Source organism: Schistocerca americana, chromosome 5, assembly GCF_021461395.2.
Source record: "Schistocerca americana isolate TAMUIC-IGC-003095 chromosome 5, iqSchAmer2.1, whole genome shotgun sequence".
Lineage (NCBI taxonomy): Eukaryota > Metazoa > Arthropoda > Insecta > Orthoptera > Acrididae > Schistocerca > Schistocerca americana.
Window position 1 is genome coordinate 53,633,286 of NC_060123.1, and position 17,615 is coordinate 53,650,900.

The following is a 17,615-nucleotide window of genomic DNA, read 5'->3' on the forward strand; positions in this document are numbered from 1 at the left end:
TAAGAGAAGCCTAAAGGATTTATTGGTGGCCAACTCCTTCTACTCCATTGATGAATTTCTTAGTAAAATCAACTGATTTGTATATAAGCACAACATAACTTCTGCACAATTTCAGTGCAGTAAAGTGTTCATTGAAAATTTGTGTGTGTGTGTGTGTGTGTGTGTGTGTAAGTATAACCTAACTTCTGCACCATTTCAGTGCAGTAATGTGTTCATTGTAAATAAGTATTACAGTAGTTGTATTACATGTTTATTACCTTATAAATAAATAAAAACTTTTTTATTTTAAATTCAGTGCATTAGTATTTGTAAAATGACTTAGTGTTCATTAAAAAATGACGATCATTCCACTTGGGACCTGTGGAATGGTACATTAGCTTATTTGTTTTAGTTGTAAATATTTGTCATGTATTGTTGTTTTTCTGACATGTTCCACATCCTGGAGGACCTCCTCACTACGGATCAATTGGAATGACAGTAAATCTAATCTAATCTAAAACACACTACTTGAACTAACTTACTTACGCTAAGGACAACGTGCACACCCATGTCGAGCGAGGACTAACTTTCGACGGGGGGAGCCGCGCGAATCGTGGCTAGGAGCCTCAGACCACGCGGCTACCCCGCGCGGCACTTTTTTTTTCAATTACATACTAAATTCTATGTACTCCTCGCAGATACAATTATTTATGCTATGAAATTGGTTAAATGATTTAATTTTGTTAAACAGTTAAAACATTACACCACAACCCTAGCGCCATCTAATGGTTTATTCAGTCACTCCGCCATTCTTTACTCTTGAAGGCAGGCGAGTTTCTACTAATTCATGATAATGTCATTAAGTATTTCGTAAGCCTTAAACTACATTTTCCATTCCATGACATGGTTTCACTTAATGGGGAAAATGTAAAACGTCTTCTATTTCTATTGATACCAGTTCTGTTTTAAGATATCTATAGCCTTTGATAAAGACGTATATGGGAAACCGCCAGGCAGGCTGAAATAACAAAATTGTGCTTAAGATATCTCCAAATTTTTATGTGCATCCAATAGCCGCTTTGTCTTTCAGTCCTTTTACGCAAGCTGTAGCTGATTTTTTCGTGAATTTGCTTTTTCCAGTACTGTTGTGTACTATAGTAGTGCTATCTTTATAAATTTGCACATTCTTCCTGTGATTTTCTATGCCTTTCATACATATCAATATCTCTAAAAAATGTATGTTGTGGGTAAAAGTCAGCAACAAGTAATGATTTTTGTATTTTTCTCGATTTTTTTTAGGGTGGGCATAAAGTAACGCCTCCCTCCCTTGGTAATGTGCGTTATGAAAAATGTGTTGGCATTACTACGGTTAAGGCCAAGAAACCGGACAAGGATTGGGAAACCCGTGTGCTCACGACATGGTCCTCCATCCGAGGGTGCCGTTGGCATAGGACGGCACGGAGTTCGCGCCCCATTGGTCCACCTAGGGCAGTGGTTCCCAACCTGGGGTTAATACCCCCTGCGACGTAAAAACTGGATGATTCAACTCTGCTTCAGTCTCTGAACTAATTTTTTTTCCCCAAAAGACCATTACTACTATGACAATTTTGCTTAAATCTAATATTGAATATATGATTTATCTGCAATTACTTTTTCTCAATTACTAGCACTAATGCGGTGGAGGCTACATGTTCGCCACACTGTCCACCCAGTTCAACATATGTTATTCTCTGTCCCGTGCATCGCTGATGATAAAAGTGAGACTTGTACGTAACAAATACTAAATACCTCAAAAAAAGTCTCCAAGTTGTAGATTGTACCCGCAGTACCCCAGATATTGCTCCACTACTTGCTACGAAACACACAAATGAAGTAAGACAGAACGACAGAGCAGTAACTAATAGTAGTAGTAGTACCAATAATATTGTGTACAGGACTATAGTAACCCTTATGTAGTGACTGGCCAGACACAAAGGCTTAACAGCTTTAAGTCTTAAGAGTTTCTGCCAGTGCAGAAGTAAGGTGTGCAGCAACCAAATTATTTACTAACAGTAAATATAATGCACTCATTTTAACTTGGTCGATTTTACAGGGTTATTACAAATGACTGAAGCGATTTCACAGCTCTACAATAACTTTATTAGAGATATTTTCACAATGCTTTGCACACACATACAAAAACTCAAAAAGTTTTTTTCAGGCATTCACAAATGTTCGATATGTGCCCCTTTAGTGATTCGGCAGACATCAAGCCGATAATCAAGTTCCTCCCACACTCGGCGCAGCATGTCCCCATCAATCAGTTCGAAAGCATCGTTGATGCGAGCTCGCAGTTCTGGCACGTTTCTTGGTAGAGGAGATTTAATCAATGAATCTTTCACATAACCCCACAGAAAGAAATCGCATGGGGTTAAGTCGGGAGAGAGTGGAGGCCATGACATGAATTGCTGATCATGATCTCCACCGCGACCGATCCATCGGTTTTCCAATCTCCTGTTTAAGAAATGCCGAACATCATGATGGAAGTGCGGTGGAGCACCATCCTATGGTACGTTTAGCTCCCTGCTTGCTTTATCGTCGACTTCCGCGGGCTACGCGTGAAACTTGCCCGCACGCGTTCAACCGTTTCTTCGCTCACTGCAGGCCGACCCGTTGATTTCCCCTTACAGAGGCATCCAGAAGCTTTAAACTGCGCATACCATCGCCGAATGGAGTTAGCAGTTGGTGGATCTTTGTTGAACTTCGTCCTGAAGTGTCGTTGCACTCTTATGACTGACTGATGTGAGTGCATTTCAAGCACGGCATACGATTTCTCGGCTCCTGTCGCCATTTTGTCTCACTGCGCTCTCGAGCGCTCTGGCGGCAGAAACCTGAAGTGCGGCTTCAGCCGAACAAAATTTTATGAGTTTTTCTACGTATCTGTAGTGTGACGTGACCATATGTCAACGAATGGAGCTACAGTGAATTTATGAAATCGCTTCAATCATTTGTAATAGCCCTGTAAATGAGGTCAACCATGTGCCGTAATGCAGGGGAAGTACGTTTTGTAGATAATGTGGGACAGGGTGGATGTACTAACTAATGTCCTATTGCACTCAGGGGTAATGGTCTAGGGGCAGAGCAAGGAACTTTGCTTTATGCTTTTTTTTTTACGATTCATCTCTTCCCCCCCCCCCCCCTCCTCCCCCCACCACAGAGACAGGTCGAGTGGCAGCTTAGAAACACCCGCCGGCCGGCGACGTACCTTCGTCGGGGCTGTCGTCGTCATCGTCGTCGTCGAGCAGGCCGGGCGGGGGCGGCGTGGGCGGCGGGGGGCGGCGCGTGGCGGCGTGGTGCGTGGCGGCGGCGCAGCCGTGCACGAGCATGCGCCGGCGCACGATGGTGAGCGCGCTGTGGTAGCCCAGGTTGCCGTGGCAGGCGGGCGCGCGCCCGTGCACGCACTCCCGGTACCGCTGCAGCACGGCGCACAGCCGCGCCTGCGCAGAGCCGCCGCCGCCGGGCGCCGCCGACAGCGCCTCGCCGTACTTCTGCGAGCACTCGTCCACCGTGCACGCCTCGCTGCCCGCTGCAACACCGAGGAGCATAGCGCACCGTCAGCATCACACACCGGTGTAACAGGGCTGGAGTGAAAAGGCTGGAAAGTATTGGTGCAAATACGGAGCCCTGAGGTTGAATGGGCTCCCCCAGGGCTCTGTATTCGCACCTATACTTTTCGACCAGTATACGTACTGCTCAAATTCCTAATATTAATGTACAGCTAACTATGAATCTGGGAATTCAGGCACATTCCATATTTCTAGATTTCCGGAAAGCATTTCACACAGTTACCTCCACTGCAGACTGTTACTGTAGGTACGAACACATAAAACATTCACAGGTATTTGAGTGGCTCGAACACTTATGTAATACAACCCAGTATGTTGTCGTCGACGGCGAGTGTCGCTCAGAGATAAGGGAACCGTCAGGAGTGCCCAGGGAGGTATGATACGAAAGATATTTTCTATATACGCTACCGGCCATTAAAATTGCTACACCAAGAAGAAAAGCAGATGATAAACGGGTATTCATTCGACAAATATATTATACTAGAACTGACATGTGATTACATTTTCACGCAATTTGTGTGCACAGATCCCGAGAAATCAGTGCCCAGAACAACCGCCTCTGGCCGTAATAATGGCCTTGATACGCCTGAGCATTGAGTCAAACAGAGCTTGGACGGCGTGTACAGGTACAGCTGCTCGTGTAGCTTCAACACGATACCACAGTTCATCAAGAGTAGTGACTGGCGTATTGTGACCAGACGTTTTCACTTGCTGAAAGATCTGGAGAATGTACTGGCCAGGGCAGCAGTCGAACATTTTCTGTATCCAGAAAGGCCCGTACAGGACCTGCAACATGCGGTCGTGCATTATCCTGCTGAAATGTAGGGTTCCGCAGGGATCGAATCAACAGTAGAGCCACGGGTCGTATCACATCTGAAATGTAACGTCCACCGGGCAAAGTGCCGTAAATGTGAACAAGAGGTGACCGAGACGTGTAACCAATGGCACCCCATACCATCATGCCGGGTGATACGGCAGTATGGCGATGACGAATACACGCTTCCAATGCGCGTTCACCGCGATGACGCCGAACACGGATGCGACCATCATGATGCTGTAAACAGAACCTGGATTCCTCCGAAAAAATGACGTTTCGCCATTCGTTCACCCAGCTTCGTCGTTGAGTACACCATCGCAGGCGCTCCTGTCTGTGATGGAGCGTTAAGGGTAATCGCAGCCATGGTCTCCAAGCTGATAGTCCATACTGCTGCAAACGTCGTCGAACTGTTCGTGCAGATGGTTGTCTTGCAAACGTCCCAACCTGTTGACTCAGGGATCGAGATATGGCTGCACGATTCGTTACAGCCATGCGGATAAGATGCCTGTCATCTCGACTGCTAGTGATACGAGGCCGTTGGGATCCAGCGCGGCGTTCCGTATTACCCTCTTGAACCCACCGATTCCATATTCTGCTAACAGTCATTGGATCTCTACCAACGCGAGCAAAAATGTCGCGATACGATAAATCGCAATCGCGATAGGCTATGATCCTACCTTTATCAAAGTCGGAAACGTGATGGTACGCATTTCTCCTCCTTACACGAGGCATCACGACAACGTTTCACCAGGCAACGCCGGTCAACTGCTGTTTGTGTATGAGAAATCGGTCGGAAACTTTCCCCATGTCAGCACGTTGTAGGTGTGGCCACCGGCGCCAACCTTGTGTGAATGCTCTGAAAGGCTAATCATTTGCATATCACAGCATCTTCCTCTTGTCGGTTAAATTTCGCGTCTGTAGCACGTCATCTTCGTGGTGTAGCAATTTTAATGGGCAGTAGTGTAGGTAAATGAACTGGCGGACTGGGTGCGCAGCCATCTGCGGTTGTTTGCTGATCTACAGTGTATGAAAGGTGTTTAAGATAGTGACTGTAGGAGGATACAGATGACAGACTAAATTTCTAGTTGGTGTGATGAATGGCAGTTAGCTCTAAACGTAGGAAGTTAATGCGGACGAGTAGCAAATACAAACCCGTAATATTTGGGTACAGCATTAGTAGTGCCCTGCTTGACACAGCCATGTCGTTTAAATGTCTGAGCGTAACTTCGCAAAGCGATATGAAATGGAACGAACATGTAAGGATTGTAGTAGGGTAGGCGAATGGTCGTCAACGGTTTATTGGGAGAATTTTTAGAAAAGTGTCGTTTCTCTGCGAAGGAGAGTGCAAATAGCGTGACGCATTTTTGGGTACCGCCCGTCTCTTTGGGGCCCGTATCAGGAGGGATTAAAGGAAGACATCGAAGTATTAGTTAGTTAGATGTGTTACCGCTAGGTTCGAACAACACGCAAGTGTTACGGAGATGCTTCGGGAACTCAAACGGGAATCCCTGCATGGAAGGCGATGTTTTTTCAGGGCACACTACAGAGAAAATTTAGACATCCGGCTTCTGAAGCTGACTCCAGAACAATTACTGCCGCGTACATACATTTCGCGTAATAAGATACGAGAAATTATGGCTCATACTGAGGGACATAGTCAGTAGTTTTTCCTTCGCTGTATTTGCGAGTGCAACAGGAAAAAGAAGTGACCGTACGGCGGCTGGGTGAGTATACATATGTAGATGTGGACTGTCAGCAGAAAATTCCAACTTTTCCATTGAATAACAACATCACTTTTATTTTGTTACATCACAAGTCGCTAAGTAATTCTCAATTACTGGATGAATAGCGGTGTACGATGTGTGTGTGCGCACCCGCACACACACACACACACACACACACACACACACACACACACACACACAGAGAGAGAGAGAGAGAGAGAGAGAGAGAGAGAGAATATGTTCGGTGCAGAAAAGCGCCGACGCGCGGGTGAATTAGACGGCGTCCGAAATTACAGAGGCGGGCCCGGCCACATCACATTACGGACAACGATCAGCGCCGCGTCATGCCCACGCGTCATTGTCCGCCGCCGCTTCTGCCACTCCTTATGTATGACGGCCGCCTTTTTCTTTTTCTTTTAACTAAATGCAGCGGCTTATCTGCATGGCGAAGTACCCGTACAGCTGTTAGTGTTTGCATTTGTTTTTAAACCCGGTAATTAGCCACCTACACATCGCCGACATGTTTGAGTCCGTGGGCGAGTAAGCGACGGCAGGCCTACACCGAGGTGGCGGGATGCTGCAGTGGACGCATCAGCTACTCGCGTATTTAGCCGTTCTTTAAGACACTGCCAAGTGTCCGTGACAATGACAGTTCTAGCGCCAGCCGTCTCAAGTGAAGGATTGTTCTCTTGCTTTTCACTTCAGAAGCTGTCGGTCTTTTATTAGAGTACCGTAGAATCTAAGATAATAGAGATTCTATTCTAGTCTGAACAAAGCCTCTTTCCCAACTACCCAGTCTGTATCGCCACTTTCATGTAGTCTTGAGTGTATCTGAATGTGCTGTGTACCGTAGGATATGCCTTCTAATTTTTAACATATGAATTGAAAGCTGGAGGCTCTGGGTGAAAACCTGTTCCATTCACCGTTCGTGAAACCTCTTTCAAGAATGTAAATATGTATGTGTATTTTTAATTACTAATTTTATATAGTGTAGAATTCGTATTTTTAGATTTATGTATCTACACGGTGAACCAGATCCCCATCGACAAACTTTCAGATACTATGAACCAAAACAAAGCAATAAAGTCTAATAAATCTGTGGTCTAAAATGCTGCATGCTATATGCGCTTGTTCGTCTTCGATACTGTGCAATAATCTTTTCTAGTGCAACCTCATTGCTTTCCATATTTATAGAGGAGATAGTATAGAACAAAAACAGAAAAAAATGTTCGGTAAACATGGGCTCTAAAATGAATATCTTAAGGAATATGAGCACTTTTACGGTAAGACGTGTTTCATGGTAGCGAAGATGAACAAACGTTCGTAACTCCTAATGTATCTTTTCAGAGCCCACGTTTACTAGACTTGCCGGCCGGAGTGGCCGAGCGGTTCTAGGCGCTACAGTCTGGAACCGCGCGACGGCTACGGTCGCGGGTTCGAATCCTGCCTCGGGCATGGATGTGTCTACTGTCCTTAGGTTAGTTAGGTTTAAGTAGTTCTAAGTTCTAGCTAGAGGACTGATGACCTCAGCATTTACGTCCCATTGTGCTCAGAGCCATTTGAACCATTTGTACTTCTTGTTTTGGTCTGTACCTCTAAGTCTGTCGGTGAAATTTTGGTTCACCATACACATCGAGCAGAGTGGACACCACCGTTAATTCCCTATTGGACAGATATGTAGTACATATAAGAATACTAGTTCCCTATGAAAGACCATTGTTCGTGTCCTGTGCTCGTGCACGCTTCACAATAAAATGTGAGTATAGTGAAATAAACATTAAGAAAATACAAAAATCCACAATTATAGCACATGTCACAGCGGCGAGAATCCGTTAATTTTCAATCCCAGCAGCCGAAGTCACTGTCAAAACGAGACACTGTTAGGAACAGCGGAGAATCAGGGAACGCCTTGACCGATCCACAGTTTCGACATGGAGCAGCTATACTGGAACTGTGTTGGAGTTTTTTTTTTTTTTCTAATTTATTAATTTTCACCTGTGGACGTCATTCACGCAGCCAGCCTCCAATACATGGTACGTTATAAACTGAAAAGGAAATCCAGTCACGCACGTCATACTAACATACGCTCGAGATATGATTGGAACATCTACACCTAACAATTGAATTGTGATACGTTAGCCGCTAAAAGGTTATACGTATATACGTATGTCTACACAGTAGCACATCACATGCTGCGAGTAGTCTCTCCACTCTGGTTAGCACTAAGCACTGTAGTAATTCGGATGTCGCCTAATATGGCATTGAGGAATCTAAAATTGTGTGATCCACAATTAAACAGGACACGAGTCAGTCAGTTTTAACCGATAAAGGCGCAAACGGCACCGTCCGTGGAGACGGAACATGGTGAGAAGAATCTCTCCGTGGTCCATTCCAAGGGAGTATTATGATCGTGTGGGGTTGCTTCTTAGTACAGCTGTATAATACCTCCCCTTTGTTAGTACGATAGGTGCCACATTTTATTCCACAAGGTTCTGATCTGCCGCCGCACGAACTGTAGGTGGTCTGCGTAAGAACCTTGTTCGTGCATCTTTGTTCCGTGGTGGATGGCACTGTAAGGGAGCGTCGATAATTTCGTTCCGCCTCTACTATGAGGCCACTTTATCCACAGCATGGTGTGTAAGTGAGCTGCTTCTGTGTGTTGGCAGCGCTGTGTAGCGCTTTGCATTGGATCTCTGACTGCGTTTTCTTTGTAAGAGATTCAGTGGCTGGTCGGACTCGTTGTTGGAAGTTTATCTTCTGTAGTGTTGTGCAGTTGAAAGTTAGTCGCCAGCAGTGATGGAAGTACTGTTGGGCAGTTGGAGGTGAGCAGCCAGCAGTGATGGATGTTAGATGTGAGAATGTAGCCTTGATGGAGGGTAGAGGTCTGAAGTGGTAGCGTAGGCTAACGATTTGTACATGTTCGACTTGGAGACTGAATATTATTCATGATTATGTCAATGACGATTTATGTGCATGTTTGAACTGGATGTAACATTATTAAGGTAAAAAAAAACTACATTATTTGGTTTGCAACAAAATCTTTCCTTTGCTAACCACATGCCTACTAGTAGTTAGTGCCTTTGGTAGTTAGTGCCTTTGGTAGTTAGTGCCTTTGGTAGTTAGTGCCTTTGGTAGTTAGTGCCTTTGGTAGTTAGTGCCTTTGGTAGTTAGTGCCTTTGGTAGTTAGTGCCTTTGGTAGTTAGTGCCTTTGGTAGTTAGTGCCTTTGGTAGTTAGTGCCTTTGGTAGTTAGTGCCTTTGGTAGTTAGTGCCTTTGGTAGTTAGTGCCTTTGGTAGTTAGTGCCTTTGGTAGTTAGTGCCTTTGGTAGTTAGTGCCTTTGGTAGTTAGTGCCTTTGGTAGTTAGTGCCTTTGGTAGTTAGTGCCTTTGGTAGTTAGTGCCTTTGGTAGTTAGTGCCTTTGGTAGTTAGTGCCTTTGGTAGTTAGTGCCTTTGGTAGTTAGTGCCTTTGGTAGTTAGTGCCTTTTATTTAGCTGGCAATACTGACAGTTGCTGTATTGCAGTAGTTCACGTAATGAAGATTTTTGTGAGGTAAGTGCTTAATGGAATGTATAGGTTAATAGATTTCTTTTTAGTCAAGGCCATTCTTTTGAATTAATTATTTGAAGTTAGATTATCTTTGAGCAGTCAGATTGCGTTGCACTAGGATACTGTGGGTCTCAGTCATTCAGCAATTTAAGTACAGAGACACTCATTTCAATAAAGAAGTTACAGTTGATTTTCTTGTCATGAATCTGCAATTCTGCAATACGGTCTACAATCGGGTAAACCATTTAATAATTGATGTTGAAGACAACATGATTCTGTATGAGCAGCAATGCTGATCGCGAGTCTGTTAACACAATGACTGTATTAATGTAAGCCACACCGCGCACAGCTGCCCTTCCACCACAGCGACACATCCGCCGGCGCAGACGTTGTAGACAACAATTAAAGCAAGATAAAGAGTTTAGAGCTCGGAACGTGCAGCAGGGCATTAATGGAGTGTCTGCAGGCGGCAGCTTCACGCCGCAGCTGAGCGGCGGCCAGAAGTGACAAGTGGGCGCCATCCGCCTCCCCAGGCGAGATTCGGGTCGCGTCACCTGCGACAAAGCAGGCTTCCGGCGCACAAGGCTGGTCGTTAGCGGCCGGCCAGGCGCGTGCTGAGCTGTGCTGCTGCCGCCGCCGCCGCCGCACACGCCCACGCACATCCGGAGCCGGCTGCTCTTCCGGCTCCAGGCGGCCGCCGTTCACTCCGGCCGGTGAGTAATCAACGCTGCCGCCGTGCGTCGTTTTGATCTTCCTAGCAGTTGTTACACCTTAGTCCATTATGGCTCTGGTACACAGTCTTACGAGACGAACCGACAAGACACTCTTCACGTACTACGACGGGTGTTCAATATACAGGGTGATTCAAAAAGAATACCACAACTTTAGGAATTTAAAACTCTGCAACGACAAAAGGCAGAGCTAAGCACTATCTGTCGGCGAATTAAGGGAGCTATAAAGTTTCATTTAGTTGTACATTTGTTCGCTTGAGGCGCTGTTGACTAGGCGTCAGCGTCAGTTGATGCTAAGATGGCGACCGCTCAACAGAAAGCTTTTTGTGTTATTGAGTACGGCAGAAGTGAATCGACGACAGTTGTTCAGCGTGCATTTCGAACGAAGTATGGTGTTAAACCTCCTGATAGGTGGTGTATTAAATGTTGGTATAAACAGTTTACAGAGAATGGGTGTTTGTGCAAAGGGAAAAGTTCTGGACGGCCGAGAACGAGTGATGAAAATGTAGCCTCCAAGAAGCCCTGATCTTACCCCCTGCGATTTTTTCTTATGGGGGTATGTTAAGGATATGGTGTTTCGGCCACCTCTCCCAGCCACCATTGATGATTTGAAACGAGAAATAACAGGAGCTATCCAAACTGTTACGCCTGATATGCTACAGAGAGTGTGGAACGAGTTGGAGTATCGGGTTGATATTGCTCGAGTGTCTGGAGGGGGCCATATTGAACATCTCTGAAGTTGTTTTTGAGTGAAAAAAAACCTTTTTAAATACTCTTTGTAATGATGTATAACAGAAGGTTATATTATGTTTCTTTCATTAAATACACATTTTTAAAGTTGTGGTATTCTTTTTGAATCACCCTGTATATGCACAACTTTTTTTCATCGGCCAGATTTGCTTGAAAAAAAAATGAGAAGTTTTTTGTGAAGCATCGTAGAATATTCCTGCCTCTGCCACTACAGTTTCATGAAGTTCAGGTGGGTACCGCCGCTACATTTAGCCTTCAAAAATGGCGTCTGTAAAGGGGGTGCGTTCTAAGGAGAGTGTTGTAAACGAGGTTCTTCAGCCGGAAAACCACAGCATCGCAGATACTCAAAGGCACTTGCAGAATGCCTACGGCGATCTGGTGGAAGACGTGTATATTTTTATTGTCTATTGTCAAACCACAATGTATGAAAGATGTTTCTAGTTTATTAATAGGTTTTAAGTAGGAAAAATTAATATGTTATTTTGGAAATAATTGTTGTAGCAGGGAATGTCTGCACCAAAGTATTGTTGGCGGGACAGACCGCACATTGATACATTTTATAATGGTAGCAGGCATTGTCTGCACCAGAAAGCATTGTTGGCGGGAGGGACCGCACTTCACGGTTCGTAGGAAGTCTGTAGTAAGCGAGGTGTGAAGCGAGTCGGTAGCAGGTTTGAAGCGAGAGGTTGAGAGGAGCGGTGTGCCTGCCAGCCACCAGGCACAAGAGATTATAAAAAGATGTACAAAGAGATCAGTTATTATCATAAGAGGAACTAATATTACTGAATTATTTTTTTGAGAAACTCAAGACTACTGAAGGTATGTTTGCGCAATGCTAGTTGTAAGATTATTGTAAAAAGTAAGTCCCATTTCAACGTTTGTGAAATCATTTCATCCAGAATATAATTAATTTTTGGCAGCAATATTGCATTACTGAGTATAATCCATCCCAAAAACCATCAACGTAAAACTTCGCAAAATTTTATTGTTGTGAAGAAAAAGTTTAACCATGAATTACTTAACTTCAGCCAAATTAATTAAAGAATAACGTTAGCTTTGCTATTAAAGAATTAGGTCAGCTTTGGTAATAAATACAGCCACTTATTATGGCAGCCCACCAGCAGCTAATACAGTATAGTAAAAAAGAGTGCGTATACTCGTGTCGCAGTTCGATGTAGCAGTCAGATGGCGATCCACTAACAGTAAAAAAGTAAGTAAGAGTTTTGGGTTACTAGAGGTAACGACTGAGGGCCACGACGGCGACACATTCTATGTTTCGTCGAAATAATCAGCAAATCACTTTTAATAAGCAAGAATTAAATTTGTATGCGAAGACTGGACTTGTTATTATTATTATTATTATTATTATTATTGAGAAAGAGAATTTCAAAGGGAAGATTTCATTTGTTAATATTAAGCGAGAGAGAGAAATCCTAACGGAAGGTTTCATAGGTTATTGTAGAAGGGAAGGTTGCGTAACACAAGAGATACAGAAGAGACGGGAAGGTTTCACTGGCAGTGAACAAAAGCGCAGTGAGTCGTTGATCGAGGTGTGCGCCATCATCGCAACAAGATCGCGCAAACCTGTCCGAACTCCCGCATGCTGCCCGGCCGAAAACACCCTCAGGAAACTGAGGAGACGACTTCAGCGCGTTCACCGCCACAAAAATGCAAACGAACCTCTCCTACATGGCAACTCGAGGCCTCACGCAAGTCCGCGCGCCCTAGAGAGACTCACAAAACCTGACTTTTTCCTCAACCACCCTGCAGCCTATACCTCGCACACCTTCCGACTTCCACGTGTTTGGCCCAATGAACGGTGCAGTAGGTAGATGATGGGGCGGTTATTGATGCAGCAAGACGTTGGTTCCGATGTCGACCAGTAGAACGGTACCATGCGGGCGTACAGACCCGTCCAGAAAGGTGGCGTGAGGCCGTGCTGTTGAACGGAGAATTGGTAGCCACAAGAGTAGGGAATAATATGATGTATTGGTGTCCTGAATAAAACGAATCTTCTTTTAGAAAAGATTTGTTGCAGTACTTACTGAACGGCCCTATTACTAACCTGTGCCCCGTCCCGGAAATCGCCCATTTCTGATGTCATCCACCACTCCGAAACAACAGCTTTCTCTCCCTGTCCAGTTTACGGTCTTTCCTTCGGTCATTTTTCGTTTCAGGCCATTTCTTCTCAATGCGTGTGTCAGCCAAGTTGTTTCCCTCATTCTCATCATTTTCAATAGTTTTCTGTCATCTCCTATTGGTAGAATGACTTCCATCATTCCTTATTCTATCAGTTCATTTTATTTTAAGCACTGCTCGCCAGAATCTTAATTCAAAGCTGTCGCTGTGGTCTTCAGTTCGGAGACCAGTTTGATGCAGCTCTTGTGAGGTTGCCCTCATTTTCGACAGTATTTTATTCTTAAAAATTTACATTTTATCGGGAAGCTCGAGCTAGCAGAGTAATTCTCTTCCATAAGCGGCAATGCAGAATACAACAGCGCCCACTGTTCCTCACGCAGGCATCGGTAACGGTTCTTACGCAGGCAACGGTGACGGAAGTAACATTCGTCGTGGTAGTGAGTCAGTGCAGTTAAGATATAAGCGAGCCATGAGAAAGAATCTTGTCTGGCGATCCAATAGTCAGGGTCACGCCAATATTCAGGTACGAAATCGAAAAAGTCTTAAAAATAAAATATTTTAATAGTAAAAAGTCCACCCTGGGCAGATTAAATGCTAGGCGGAGCCTAGTTGTCAGTAAAGTTTTGATACTACAATACCCTTAAATCTAAAAATAAATGGAAGTTATTCAGCTATCGATCACATGCGAAAAGCTACTAAGTTGTACGAAGTATGCTCGAGATTTCTGCTGCGCGCCACTCAGTGGGTGATAGGTTATCATCCGAGTCTCTTGTCTTTACCGGTTGTCTTAACCACGCTCTTGAGTTTTGTGATGAATCAATACACCGGCAATTATTTCAAACAGATTAGCCACCCGCACTCCGAGAGTATAGATACACATGTCACATGCTTGCATCTCCAAACTAATCCAATGCGATACACTCACAGCTTATGGGCCTATGTCAACGAGACATCTATGTAGAGCAGCTAGGAGGAAGACCTACTTGCCCATTCGTTTTAACTTCTGCAGTCTTGAGTCCGAAGGAACTATCAGTTTTATTGTACGTCGCCTACCCCGCTTTCTTCGGACCCGTGGTTAAACTACGAAACATTTATGGAGTTTTTGGTACCTGGAGTGGATCTTACACTCACCGCGGCAGTCTACGAAGACCTTCCGTCTCTGCATAACTTCAGCAATTTATATTTGAGGCTGCTTGTAGCTGTCAAGTCTCTGTCTTCCTCTGAAAGTTTTACCCCCACTCTTCATTCCACTACCGCATTAGCTTTCCGTCTATGAACCAGTTGTGCCCAAATCAACCTTTCCCTTCTTGTCTTCTGCCATAAAGCTGTCTTCTTCCCGACTCGACTCACTGTATCTCAACTGATTATGCGATATCACCATTTAACCTTCAGTATTTTCCTCTTTGTCTTTGATTGTCCCAGATTCATTCATGTAATTAACACTTGGCAAACCCCATCTTTAGTTCTACCAAACTTCTCTTTGCTGTCAATAAAACCATTCACCTTTTCAATAGGTCTGTGACCAATATACATTTACTTTTTATGTCCTCCACATACCTTCCATTTTTGTCACCTAACTTCTCAAATACACAAACGATTTTACTTGTTTCAAGTTCTTGCGTTGCAATGGTACTTTGACGAAACCTTCATGTTTCCTGATTCTTATCACTTTCTTTCTTTCTTTCATTCATTCATTCATTCTTGAATCATACTCTTAGCCTTAAATTACGAGACAACTTTGACTGGAACGTTCCTCCAACGGGTGAACAAACTTTATCATGACGCCCTTCTAAGCTACATTCGAACTGTAAAGACATCCCTCCTTCCTTCCTTCTTGCCTTCATTCCCGTCAACGCAAATAGTCGAGGCAGTGTAGGATATTTTGAGGAAAATAGGAGCTGGAGAGGAAGGAGACGGCAGAGCGGACTGATGTGGACAAATGGAGGCGTCGCGCGCTATTCTCAACTCGGTAAACAGGAGCTTACCACGGCTGACAAATGTCTCGCACACACAGGCACACAGCGCCTGCCTACGCTGTCTCTCCGCCATTACGGTGACACCCGAAACACGACCCTGATTTACGCTGCCAGGTCGCTGCTGCAGTAGCTTTCTGTCCCGGAAAGTGACTCCGACATCTCGGTCTGGTGCTCAAATGTCAGCCCGCACCGCCAAACTCTAAGGTCTTGAGGCAGCGGGGCGTCTCCAGATACAGGCCACTCATAAGCAGAGGGTCACCGACTCGAACTGGACGTCCTGAAACAGCTGCCGCGTGGCAGGGTGCAGGAGCCAGCGGCCACTGCCCTCGCTACACACTGCCATTTCAGCACAGGTGGAGCAGTGGCTGCTCTACAACCTCCCACTCACGTTTCAAGTCTGGTCGCCGAGATAAGATTCAAAAAATGGTTCAAATGGCTCTGAGCACTATGGGACTTAACATCCGAGGTCATCAGTCCCCTAGACTTAGAACTAATTAACCTAAGGACATCACACACATCCATGCCCGAGGCAGGATTCGAACCTGTGACCGTAGCAGTCGCGCGGTTCCGGACTGAAGCGCCTAGAACCGCTCGGCCACCGCGGCCGGCAGATAAGATTCCCATCCCACAGTTCACAGTATGAAGAGAACAGCAAGTACTGTACAGAAGAGGTGACCTGGTCCGAATGCAGTTAAGGATTCCAGAAAGTAGCGATACATCTCGGTTCCCCGACAAACTTTTCCTCGTCATTCACTTCTGCAATACGCCGCATCATTTGCCTCGTGCACCGCGTGCTGCAAAACACGCGTGTTTTACGACCGTGGACACGCGTGAGAAAGAAATTATCCGCCGGTAAGCCACCTCCACTAAAATTTTAACAACGAAATAGTCAAGCTGCTGCGTTACCTAGAGTGCAGTGAATTTGGAATCGATCTACTTTACGTACATACTCTGTAACCCACCTTATGGTGCTTGCGAGAGGGTACGCTGTACCATTACTGGTTATTTACTCTCTTGTTCCACTCGCAAATAGAGCGAGGGTAAAACGACTGTCTATATTCCTACGTGCGAGCCCTAATCTCGCGAATCTTATCCTCGTTGTCCTTACGCGGAACCCACTTTGTCAGCAGTAGAATCGTACTGCAGAACCTAAAATGTTGGTTTCCTAAATTTCCTCAATAGCGCTCCTTTAATAGAAGGTCGCCCTCCCTCCACTTTAATAGAAGGTCGCCCTCCCACCACTGATTCCCATTTGATTTCTTGAAGCATCTTCGTAACACCTGCGTGTTGTCCGAACCTACCGGTATCAAATGTAGCCCCTGATACTGTCACACGAACTGTACAAAAACAGGGTCACACTGACCCTCATTTATTTGCTGGATAAATTGCCCGAATTTAGAATATTTTATAATGAAATTGGACTCGCACAGAGAAAACGCATTTTTTCCACCTCTGTGACGTATTTCCTTGATTGCTGTCTGATCAGCTTCACCACTGTGCAACTGCTGCAGGAGTATCAGCTTCAGAATCGCTTTCATCAGCAGTGCCACTGAAGTCACGTGCACGACTGAATTCTACGTGCTATTTTCACGTAAATGTACGTCGCTCTCGGTGACAGAACGGTTACACGATGTTTACTCCCTGCTCACAGCAACCCTTCCAAAAATATTTCTGCCATATTAATCAGACAACATTGTCTCACAACTTCGAGCATCCCTCCTCTACTGTGTGTACCCCAATGCCGAATTTAAGTTCGTGGCAGAGGGATTTGTATGTGCGGTAGCGCATGCAAAGTAGCACACAAAAATCTCCAGGGTCATACTGACCCTGGTGTGCACTTCTACAGCTAGCAGTCCGCCTCTGAATTGCTTCGATTTCTTCCTTTAATCCGACCTGGTGCGGATCCCAACACACTAACAGTACTCAACAATGGGTGGTACTGGTGTCCTATATGGGGTCTCCTTTGCACATTGCCGACCGGGCTGGCCGAGCGTTTATAGGCGCTACAGTCTGGAACCGCGCGACCGCTACGTCGCAGGTTCGAATCCTGCCTCGGACACGGATGTGTGTGATGTCCTTAGGTTAGTTAGGTTTAAGTAGTTCTAAGTCTAGGGGACTGATGACCTCAGCAGTTAAGTCCCATAGTGCTCAGAGCCATTTGAACCATTTTTGAACGTTTGCACATCAATCCAGCAACCGGCATCCAAATTTTCAAACAACATCTGAATGAAACCAACACAGGGTCATCGAAGTCGTTTTGTGACAACTGAAAAATAGTTTGAAAAAGAAAAATTTGAGGAATGTAGGCAGTAACAACGGCTTTTTCAGTAATAATGACAATAATAATTTA

General features: G+C 45.0%; 1 protein-coding gene across 1 annotated transcript in view; it reads right to left on the bottom strand.

Moving 5' to 3' along the window:
• LOC124615644 (repulsive guidance molecule B-like) overlaps nt 1-17,615 on the bottom strand; it is a 333,849-nt gene that overhangs the window by 63,688 nt on the left and 252,546 nt on the right. The window contains exons 4-5 of the mRNA XM_047143655.1: nt 3,309-3,544; nt 3,224-3,275 (exon numbers count right to left, since the gene is read on the bottom strand). Coding sequence (XP_046999611.1) covers nt 3,224-3,275; nt 3,309-3,544 — 288 coding nt within the window. The remainder of the gene's footprint in view (nt 1-3,223; nt 3,276-3,308; nt 3,545-17,615) is intronic.